This window comes from Aedes albopictus, chromosome 1 (assembly GCF_035046485.1).
Source record: "Aedes albopictus strain Foshan chromosome 1, AalbF5, whole genome shotgun sequence".
Classification (NCBI taxonomy): domain Eukaryota; kingdom Metazoa; phylum Arthropoda; class Insecta; order Diptera; family Culicidae; genus Aedes; species Aedes albopictus.
The window spans coordinates 92,656,848-92,669,149 of NC_085136.1; the positions used below are offsets into that span (position 1 = coordinate 92,656,848).

At 35.7% G+C, this 12,302-nt stretch overlaps 1 protein-coding gene across 2 annotated transcripts in view; it reads right to left on the minus strand.

The window, feature by feature from the left end:
* Positions 1-12,302, minus strand: part of LOC109427366 (proton channel OtopLc) — a 97,530-nt gene that overhangs the window by 62,769 nt on the left and 22,459 nt on the right. For both annotated transcript variants that reach the window (XM_062845037.1, XM_062845036.1), the window contains exon 2: positions 10,494-11,082. In XM_062845037.1, coding sequence (XP_062701021.1) covers positions 10,494-10,924 — 431 coding nt within the window. In that variant the 5' untranslated portion in view covers positions 10,925-11,082. The remainder of the gene's footprint in view (positions 1-10,493; positions 11,083-12,302) is intronic.

A 12,302-nucleotide genomic window follows, 5' to 3' on the forward strand; every position in this document is an offset into this window, starting at 1 on the left:
TTAACAATCCTTCCCCTGGGTTACCTCGCTATTAAGGTTATAGGTACTCAGGGTCAAATATTTGACAAGGAATGAACTGAAGGGCCAAAATATGTTTGGCACTAATGAAAATCTGATCAAGTCAAACAAATGCTTGAGCATTAGTTTGCTTTGTCCAACATTCGACCCTGTGTACTAAGGACTGTATCGTTAACTATAAACGTTCACCACTGCCTAAAAATATTCTACATATTCGAAATAAACATTATCTTATTTTTGGAGATACTATACAAATAGGTGCGTGAAGAATTAACCAAAGTAAAATTCACCAATAACAAAAAAAAATATTATTTAAATCTTTAAAACAAAGAATGGCAGTCCTGATTTTAAAAAAATAATCATTCAACTTGGACTTTTAGCTCAAAGATTGCATACATGTTTTTAAAAATTTGGACACCACCTAAAAATTTGAAATAGCGAAAACTGTGGAAAAATATTTAATTTTTTTTTCTCTTTTTTTTTGCGCAAATATATTCTTTTCCAATTTCTCTGCTTAAAATAATGTAAACGTTTAAATTAAAAAAAAAATGCATTTTGTAAAGATTGTAATTTTGTGTGGTGTACTCATAGAACCATATTTTCAATAATACTTAACATTTTCCAAATTTCTTCAAGCTAACTATATTGTGAAGATCTCATAGAAGAATCGGAATACAAATACCAACCGTGCTTCGAGATAAATCATTTTGAACGTTTATAGTTAATTTTCGATACACTCCTTAGCATGTTAATCTTCTTCTGGCATTAAGAAAAAGTTGAATGGGCTTATTATGACCCAGCAATTCAAACTCTCATAGAAAGATGGACAGTTCACCGATTCTCGTTGTCAATGCCGTATTTAAAAGATAATTCTGTTAATAACAGTGGTTCTGGGAACATTGCCACCAAGATTCTGCCACATGGGGAGCCATGACGGACATGTAATATAGCATTATAATGTGACAGTAGGTGTGAAATATCTTGCGTTCTTCAGAAACATACTGCCTTCCGCCAAGTTGCGCAGAAGACTACGAGATTTCGCATCGAAAACAATTCAGTTCATGATTCACTCACAGCGCTAGTGTGCTTAGGAGCTTCCAGTTTAGTCTTATCGTCGTACATCTCGCGTTCCCTAAGTGGTCCATTAGCAGGATACTGTCTTCGGCAATGTTGCTCAGAAGGAAACACAGGAAACAGTTCAGATCGAAATTTACTCATTACGCGGCGCTACTGGTGAAAAAAAGCTATCAGTTTGGTTCTGGACGAATAAGAAGAATACTGTGTTTGACAAAGTTGCTCAGAAGTATGAAAACTTTCATCTAGAAAAGAATTTAGTTTGAAATTCGCCCACTACGTGGCGCTTATGTTCTTAGGAGCTGCCAGTTTGGCGTACAGGGTGCGTCATTAGGGTTTTTGTAAGAATATCTAATTGTATTTTTACTGGAAATCCTTTGAAAATTTCTGTTGAAATTATTTCTGGAAGCTACTGTGATTTCTCCAGGTATTCGTGGTGGAAATCCACGGAGAAATCTAGCTGGATTTTTTAATGCAGTTCCTGCTAGAATTCCTTAAGGGATTTTTTAACGACTCTTTGAAGCTATAACTGCAGAAATACCATACCATACCAAAAATGCTTGAAAAAATCCTGGTAGGACTTCATGAATTAATCCTAGACACAATTTCTGGAGGTTCTTCAAATCCTTCAATAAATGACTGGAGCAATTTCTGGGAAAAAACCCTTGGAGTAATCCCAGCAGTATTTTTTAACAGAATCCCACCAGACGTTTCTTGAGGAATTCCAAGAGCATTTCTCAAAAAAAAAAAATCTTCCAGCATTTTCTCCTGGGATTTCTCAAGAGGATCCTCTTGAAGTTCTTCCAGAAAATGCTACTATGAGTCCTTTAGAGATGCTTCAAGAATTCCTCTATAGGAATTGCTCTTTGTATTCCAGTGATTTCTACTGAGATTCCTTGAAAAGTTCCAACTGAAATTTCTCCAGGAATTCTTGCTGAGATTTATTAGGCATTTTAGGCAGGAATATCTCCGTTTACTACTCGTAATTGTATTCCAGGAATTCCTGGATGATTAGCTGCAGGCTGAAAACCCAGGAAATATCCTAGACCATTCTTGCCATATATATCTAAAGGGATCTCGGAAGCAGTTCAGGAGCAATCCCAGTAGTAGTTGTTAGAATAATCTAAAGATGATCCCTAGTAGAAGGAATTGTTGCACAAAACGGTAAAAAGTTATTGCAACCATAACAAATTTCAAATGCTCCATAGAAAACCAAAAAGCGATCCATAAAGAATGAACATATGTTCCATGAAAATGTGCAGTGTTACCCATAAATAATTGAAAAGGTTCCATAATTTATAAAAAATGTACCGGTAAAGCATAAAATTTTCTCATTAAAAGTGAAACTTTGCACCAATAAATAATACTGAAATGCTCCATAATAAAACACAAATGCTGCATAGAAAAATGCAAACGCTCCATGAAAATTAAAATTGTACCCATAGAAAATTGAATATTGTTCCATAGAAAAATGAAATTGCACCATAAAAAATTGAAATTGCACTATAAAAAAGAGACAAATGCTCCATAAGTATTATCAAACTGCACCACATAAAATACAATTTGCTCCATAAAAAATTGAAAATTCTCCATAACTTAAAATATTTGCACCACCAAAGCAGTGCAATGTCAAGCAATTTAGCCCTGTCGAATTAAATTATGAGAATATGCTATCTATGGAGGATTTTCAATTTTTCTTGGAGCAATTAATATTTTCTATGGTGCAGTTTGATAATATTTTTGGTGAATTTATCTATTTTCTATGGTGCAATTTCAATTTTTAATGGTGCAATTTAATTTTTCTATGGAGCAATATTCAATTTTCTATGGGTACAATTTTAATTATTTATGGAGCGTTTGCATTTGTATATAGAGCATTTGTTTTTTATTATGGAGCATTTCAGTATTATTTATTGGTGCAAAATTTCACTTTTAATGAGAAAGTTTTATGTTTTACCGTTACATTTTTTTAAAGTATGGAACGTGTTTAATTATTTATGGGTAACACTGCACATTTTTATGGAACATATGTTCAATCTTTATGCAGCGCTTTTTGATTATCTATGAAGCGATTCTATTTGTTTATGAGTGCAATAAATAGGCTGCCGCACAAAACTGTGAAGGAACCAAGAAAGCAATTCTTGAAGGAATAATTGAAAAATCTCTGAAGGAACCACAGGTTGAATTTCTGGAGATTTTTCGAGAACAATATCAAAGTAAATATTGGAGGATGTATTGAGGAGTTTTTGGAAAATCCCTGGAGGAGTTCATGAAGATATTCTAGAAGAAATCTCTGGACAAATCACAGGAGGAATTCCTGCAAGAACTTCAAGTGGACTCCCTGGAGAATTCCTTGAAGTTATTTCTCAGCTGGAATTTCTACATAAATCAATCAGGCATTTCAAGAAAAATATTTGAAAAAAATGTCTCTGAATTATTCCAAAAATACCTGATGAGGCTTTCTTCTAAATATTTTTGTTATAATTGTTCCAAAGGTTGAGAGCTCTCACCAAGATTACATTTTAGTTTTAAAATCGCTTACTATGCGTTGCCACTGCACTTACTAGCCAATAAATTAATTAGTTGTTGTATATCTCGAGTTACGGAACACTGCCTCTGGGAAAAAAGTTGCTCAGAATAATACAAACTATTGCATAGAAAGAAAAAATAATTCAAAATCCGCTCACAACGTAGCGTCTGTGTTACGTAGAGTTATCACTTTGATCTAAGTTACATACATACATATCTTCTCTGTAGTTGCTTTTGCATTTTTTTTTAGAAATTAATGTAGAAGTTCGAGCAGCACATCTTTTGGGGATATCTTCAAAACTTTCTTTTCTTCGCCATTCTTCGCCAATCACACTAGAATTTTTTTTTTTGAGAATTACTTTGCGAAGAGAATGTGTCAGCGATTGTTTCTAAAATTGATTTCGAAAAATCTTCGGTAAAAAAAATCAAGTTTTCTTTAAGAGTTTCCTTAGAAATTTCTTTGTGCATTTGTGCATGTTCAAAAAATCACTGCCATCTTGGATATTCTGGTCGCCATTTTTGGACTCCATACCGTACATTTTCTACACATTAAATATACCCATATTTCATGGTTTTAGAGATTAAACTACCGTGAATCGCAAGTCGGTCCGATATGTAAAAAGTAGGCATTGGGGAAATGGACTCTGAAGATTTCAAATTCAGTTTATATATGAAACTTTAAAAAATCGCCACGAAATGAAAACTTTTAATTATGGGACAATCTGATTTTGTGTTGTTTTTAGATTTTTCTGAACAAACTATATGCTTTTACTCACGCAGCTGAAAGATCATCCAAAGAAAGATAGAAAACTGCTATAAACTCAATTTTGCCCAAAATGCAGATGGGACCCATATTGCAAAGTTTTAGAGCCTAAAACACCATGAGGCACCGACGTCTAAAATTTGGAGTCGCCATCTTGGATTTCAGGCCACCATCTTGGATATTCTGGTCGCCATTTTTGGATTCCGGACATCTTCCTCATACGAAATATGCCTCATATTGTACGGTTTTAGAGCCAAAAACTTTATTAAACAGCCGCCATCTTTAATATTAAGCTGCCATCTTGAATTTTGGGCCGACATCGTGAAACTTCCCGTCTCCAGAGTTGATTTTCCCACAAAATTCATCAACCATCAAAGGTTACCAAAATATTCGCAGTTTGATGTGTCGGATGATAGGGCTTGGTTCAATTTTATTCACAACCAGTTCTACCGGAGCTTGTCCGGATCACTAAGTTGGCCATAACTTCGGAACGCCTTGACCGATTCGGACCATTTGTAATAGCAAACAATGCGGTAAAATTCCGGTTCTATTCGAGCTATAATCCGAATAATCGGCCAATGGGAAGTATCTTAAAAGTGAGTGAACGGTTTTTGCGCACAAACATACATACATACATACACACATATAGACATCATCTCAATTCGTCGAACTGAGTTGATTAGTATATGTGACTTGGCCCTCCGAGCTTACTATCGAAAATTCGTTTTTTGAGTGAACATATAGCCAATCAGTTCACTTAGGTAAACGAGAAAGGCAAAAAACTGGTAATGTCTTTGGAATAATATTTGGCGAAATTTGCTCTATAATTCATTGGAAATGCTTTCAGTTGTTTGTATTGGAATCGATACAATTACTTTGGAATCGTTTTGATGAATTATTGGGCATTTTTTTAAGATTATTGTGTTTGGCAACTCTTTTGCAAACTTCCTCGGCAATTATTTTCGAGATTGATTAGGGTAAATGTTCTTTATTTATTCAGCAATTTTTTTTATTTGAAATTCATTTGACAAATACTTTGAAATTGCCATGGTCACTACGTTTCTATTTTTTTTTGGTTTAATGATTCGATAAAAACTTCTTATAATTACAAATAGACTTTAATGTTTAAGATTTGGAATCAATTTTTTTCCGACTTACATTTAGTTCATTTCTTGTTCTTCCTAGAACTTATTCTTCCTGCTTCTAATTCGCACTTATTTTCTAAAAATTTCGCTTCTTCTACCTGATGTGCGGTTATTCCTAGAATCTTTTAATTATTTGTTGGCTTTAGTTCATAGGAAAGAAATACATTTTATAGAACTTACCGGAGTATTTTGGTATTATATTTAAGGTAGAATTTCCAATTATTTAATTCAATCAAACCTAGCAAAATTAAGGATAGTTCGTGGAATTTAAATTCACACATTTTAAGGCCAATATTAACGTAACCTTTTAGTCAAATATACCGTGTCAAGGGCTAATTCAGTTTAAGGTTGATAAGTAGCGTAATAAGGGTGAAATTCGGCTAAATTTTATAAACATCAAATTCAATGTAACTATAGCTATCGTTTGCTCGTATGTAGGATATAAGAATTATTGCTAGTCATTCCGTGCCTCATTGACGTACCTGTCACGGTCCACATGACAATGATGGGTTATTTTTTATATGATGTTGTCTCGGTGAGTGCGCCGACCAAGCAGTCGTGACACCTAGTGTTCAATAGAAAACATTAAAAAATCATCATTTCGTGAAAGTTCCGTTTCTCGAGAATGGCTTGACGGATCTTCGTTTATTTCACATCCCCTAAAACTCCATGGTACACCTTTTCTTTGTATTTGATTTCGTACATTTTGCCGATATTTCGAAGTGAAGAAATCAAGCACTGTGTTTCATAATAAAGCTTAGTTTCTTGTTGCCAAGTAGAGCGCTCAAGTAAAATTCCACCTTTTTCCACAAGTAATTTTGACAACTGATTCAGTATGGAGAGAAACGTTACTTTTCCTTACGGAATAATAGCGCGGACTATTTATCCGCAAGGAAAAGTGACAGCTCCATTTGATTCGCACGGAAGGCGTTACGAGTGTTACACTTTTTTCCTTGCTTGCCATCTGCGAACTGCACAAGTAATTTTGAAGCGGAATCAATACTTGACCATTACTTGTCCTATCTTTTTGCACAGTACGTACGCAGTGGAAACTAGCCATAAACAAAAAGTGCCAGTAAAAAAAACAAAAAAAAACAAATAAAAAATACATGAAAAAATTTAGAATTTTTTTCACTTTTCATGTATTGTCAATGTCTTGGCCACATTCTTTCAAATAATGTTATCACAAATTTTGGGCAAACATATAAATATTTTGTCTCACAGTAGCATTTCAAATTACAAACATGTGAGTGAGCTTACGAAGTGTTAAATACATGGTTTAACAAATTGGCGTTATAACTCATAGCGGTGATTATACCTCTTCACTTACTATATCAGTTTAACTCGCATTAGTGTATACATTAAGTCAAAAATACACAAGTGCAAAAATAAACTTGTTTAAAAATATACCTCGCCATTTTCCATAATATTGAACGGTCGGCGATGGTCAATAGCTCAACCAGCAATAAATTGGAATCGATTTTCCTGTCCGTTACCACTTATCCACATGCTAGTATCCTTTCCCTCAAGGAATTTCCATTCAATCCACGTACACCTCGTATCCCAGAGAAAAAATAAAATATATGCCAGTATTTCAATTCAATTGGCTGCCTTTTTCCGCCCTCATCCTTCATTGGATCCTTCCAGACGAAACGGAATGCCAATCAATAAAAAGTAAGTGATATTACCGCCAAGTCGCCCCTTTGTCTGTTCGATCCTTCCAGTCAGTAGGACACGTACGGTGATAAATCCCACACGAGAATTTGCTTTTGAGCGATTCCAAGCAACAGCATCAAAATTAAGGAAATTTTTTAATTCATGATTTTCTATTGAACTGAAACTTTGCACAGTTTTTAAGTTCCATCTAAATCGTCATTTTCCGATATCAAATTTTTATTTTGAATCACGACTAACTTTTCAAAAGGGTGTATGTGAAAATGGTTCAAAAATATTCAAAAATCTGCACAGCCAAAATGGTTCGTTCGATTGCAATAAATTTTTCAGCAAAGTTAGATAACTAAATGGTGATTCCTAAGAAAATATACACTGTGAAAAAACATCTTTTTTAACATTAAAAAATATCATTTTTGTCACAAAAACTCAAATAACTCAAAACCCTATCTTTTTACCAACGTATTTTTTTAGGGAAGACGGTCCATTGTATTAGCAATCTACCATAAAAATTTGGTGATGGTAAACTAATAAACAAAAAAGTTATAACATTTCAAACATTTCACAATTTTCACATTTGGTAAATATTTTTTTCTGTGTAAATTATTTCGATCAGAAATCGCAGTTAGATGCAGATTTTATTGTTCAGCAAAGTAAGATAACTAAATGGTGATTCCTAAGAAAATGTACACTGTGAAAAAAAAATCTTTTTTTAACATTAAAAAATATCATTTTTGTCACAAAAACTCAAATATCTCAAAACCCTATCTTTTTACCAATGTAATTTTTTGGGGAAAACGGTCCATTGTATTAGCAATCTACCATAAAAAATTGGTGATGATAAACTAATAAACAAAAAAGTTATGACAATTCAAACATTCCACAATTTTCACATTTAGTAATATTTTTTTTTTAGTGTAAATTATTTCGGCCGGAAAGCGCAGTTTGATGCTGATTTTATTGTTAATGGCCTTGCGTAAGTAAAACAATCTGTTTTTATTATGTATTATGTATATTATATGTACAGTACTGTTCCGATTTTATCACGCCCTCCGCGCATTAGTCGTTTATTGATTAATTTGCTGTTACATTTGAGGACAAGTGTTTTCCCTCTTCTTCAAGATGAATGTTGAAAGCGTGTTTTGCAACGTTAAAAATATTGAAATGGGTATAAATGTTGAAGTATATTTCAAAGCATTTTTGAAAAGAGGCGTGATTAAATTGTTTAAACAGATGTCGCTGATGGTACGGTGGCATGACTCTCTGCACTTAGCACTTCTGGCAATTTCTCAGTTGTTGTCGTTTTCGAACTTCCTGCGCCCTGCTTTACCGATGATATACAGATGGCTCGTTTGTCAAAGTCTAGACGGCAGGACGTGCAAATGCGTAAATTTGTATTCAATTTGGGCATAACCAGTCTCTTTCAGTTTATCTATGAGATTTCGTAACTCTTTTGAACATTTTTTTTCACAAGCGGTCTACAAGAGAGCGTTGAGTTGAAGACCTTTGAGAAAGCGACTGTTCATGTTGTTCGTTAGATTATAATAAACAAAATCACTTATTAGTTTTAACTGACTAGTTTGGTGTTGTTTGCTTGGACGAAGAAAAAATTTACTATAAAATTTTTAATATCCATAGCGGTAGTATTTTTTTGCTTTTTCGTGAGCATTTTCATGGTATGTATACACTATACACACAAACAAACGTAACACTGACGAAATTTTCATTGACCACGCCTTTAACGATCATTTTGAATCTTGGTTGTGGCTTTCATAACCAGAAGAGTGCCCATCGTTTTTCTTTGCGTTTGACGTTTCACACTAGCGCCTTCTGATGACGATATTGCACAACGCAGTGTTTCGTGAAACATTTCCACCAGGTGGTGGTAGTGTGAACTGGGCGATGGATTTTCACGAAAATTGTTCTTGGCGTTTTGTCTGTTTGTCTGTGGTATGTACCTCTCATGCATTTGTTGTTGTTGAAGTTACTCGCATTTTTCCGATCATAAAGTCTGTTCTCTAAGGGCCGATTTCTTCACCTCGGCTTAACCCGTAAGCCAGGCTTACCCATATAGTTAAACCTGGCTTAACGCCTAAGCCAGGGTGAAGAAATCGACCCTAAGAGGTATTTTTTTGCAGATCAACTAGACGTATACGCGTATATATAAAACTTTTATTATGCAGCTTTCGTCTTCAAAATAAGTTTAATTCCATTTTTCTTATGATCAACAGCTTTTCAACACTATCAAGGGATTTTTTCACCAGTCACGTACAATAAAAAGTATGACAATCTCAATATTTTTGATCACAACACTGGATCGCGTGTAAGGTTCAAATAGATACTATAGTAATTATAAATAATCAAACAAAAATACCATGAAAACAACTTGTTTAATTCATGCGGTAGCCTTTACAATAAAATCAGCATCAAAATATAGTTCTCGAAATAATTTACACAGAAAAATTTTTTTTTTTTTGTTACTAAATGTAAAAATTGTGAAATGTTTGAAATGTTATAACTTTTTTGTTTATCAGTTTACCATCACCAAAATTTTATGGTAGATAGCTGTTATAATGGGCCATTTTCCCTAAAAAATTGACGTTGGTAAAAAGATAGGGTTCTGAGATATTTGAGTTTTTGTGACAAAGATCATATTTTTTTATAGTAAAAAAAGAAATTTTTTACAGTGTATATTTTCTAAGGAATCATCATTTAGTTATCTAACTTTGCTGAAAAATTCATAACAATCGAACAATCCGTTTTTGCTGTACAGCTTTTAGAATATTTTTGAACTATTTTCGCATACACCCTTTTGAAAAGTTAGTCGTGAGTGAATATGAAGGTTTGATATCGAAAAATGGCGATTTAGATGAAATTGAAAAACTGTGCAAAGTTTCAGATATTTTTGAAATGGTCGCTCAGGATCGACTGACATGACTCCGTGGAATTCCTCTTTTATTTCAGCTTCTTATCATTTAATACGATCATTCATAACGCACCCACATTCGAGCAAATGTTTGGTTGGAATGTTGCAGCTAGGGACAGAGGAAAAAATATGGGTCAAATAATGCACTTGTTCGTTTAATGCTCCCCTCCGCGTGTGGCTGGCTAAATTGGTCGATTACTGTTGGGGCAGAGGTTCTCAAACGTTTGATGCGCAGCACGGTGCCAAACAGTTTGAAAGAACAGAAGCTCTGGAAGGTCTAAACCATCTGCCCTTGACCATTTGAAACAATTGCGTTCGCTGTGTCGCGATGATTTTTATTGGAAGAGAGTGGGGTGCGTTTACTAACCTGTCGTCTATGTCCAGCGTCGGCAGCGGAGGCAACGGCATATCCATCCCGGCGGCGACCGAAGGAATCGGGTGATCGCCCAGCTCCGGCATCGGTGGTGGTACCGGTTCCATCTCCTCCATGTCATCATCTAAATCTTCGGGATCTTCAGGAATCACAACGGTTCCCGAATGACTAGTACCGCAAGCGGACATAACCGTAACGTCCGGTATACTGGCGGTGGTGCTGCTCGTGGTGATGGGGACCAAGGTGCTCGGAGTCGTGACGGTCCCCACCGGTGTTTGGCAACTGTTGGGTGCACCACCCGAAGCTTGGGTCACGACATCTTCGATATCCGAGTCGATACCCTGGGCAAAGTCCATGTAGAATGAGTCGCGGGAGTCGCTCGATCCGCGACGGAGCTTTAACGATAAATCCGGTGAACTATCCATTTTTGGTTTGTGTTTGCACTATTCCGAGACAGAACGAACTATTGCACTTTCACTTCACTCGACTCCGGTCGAGGGTGGTCTGGTGAGAGTAATATACGGTTGTACGCTCGCAGATCCGGTGAATGAAACGAGCCACAGATGGAATGGAAGGACCAGCACTGTGTACGAGATATTTGATTGTGGTAGAAAGCGGTAATTGTGAAGTGGACTACATCGTAGTTTTGTAAACAATCAATTTTCTTGTGAGATGGTAACTTTGGGTTTTCTCTTTTTTCAGGACTATGTTCAGCTCAAAGGAAGATTACTGCATGCATGTTTAATTTAAGGGTTCTCTGTAAGGATTTCGTAAACAAAACGGCTAAAATACCTCTATCTTTTCTTATTTCAACAACATTTCGTTTTGAAGTGGTTTCTGGAGGGTGTCCGGCCATTTGGCCGAATGCCATTTGGCCGAAAGGGTCGTTTGGCCGAATGCCGTTTGGCCGAATTTTTATCCAAAGGATTTGGAGGCGTGTTCAAACTCTAAATAACATTCTAGCTGCCAACATGATCATCAGAAATATTTCCTTCTTTTAGTCATAGGCTATTCTTTCTAGTTTTACCATCAAGGGATTAGTTGGCGTTTGAACTGAGAATATTTTTGTCGGAGATTTTTCCTTCTTTGAATCTAGGCTATTCTTTCGAGTTATACTGATATAGGAAACAGTGGCATGATCACTTAAGTTCATCATACCTTTTTCGGCCAAACGGCATTCGGCCAAACGGCATTCGGCCAAATGGCGTTCGGCCAAATGACCCGGAACCTTCTGGAGAAACTTTCGAGTTATAACGAAAGTTTGAATGAGCCAACAATTGACCGAAGGGTCCGCAAACATGGTTGTGGGTCTAACTAACGGGAGTTCCATAAATTTGATTAACCAAATGCATTTCCTTACTGTTTTGGGGAGAATTTTCAGAAAATCGACACCTCAAACATTTTTGAAGAAATGGTGTAAATAGAGGGACGGTCTCAGTGAGAGCTACCCAATAAAGCTCCTGGAACTCCCTGAAACGCTTTGAAACACCTCTTCTTCTTCTTCTTCTTCTTCTTCGTAACGTCCTCACTGGGACAAAGCCTACTTCTCAGCTTAGTGTTCAATGAGCACTTCCACAGTTATTAACTGAGAGCTGCCTTTGCCAATGACCATTTTGCATGTGTATATCGTGTGGCAGGCACGAAGATACTCTAAAGCCTGTATCCGCAATAATCTGGACACAGAAGTACATCTGTAGCTCTGTAATGAATCGGTAAAATTAGCCAAATAATTGACTGAGAACCCTTTGGTGTATGTTTATTATTTGTGCCAAATTTCATAAAAATCGATACATTACTTTTAAC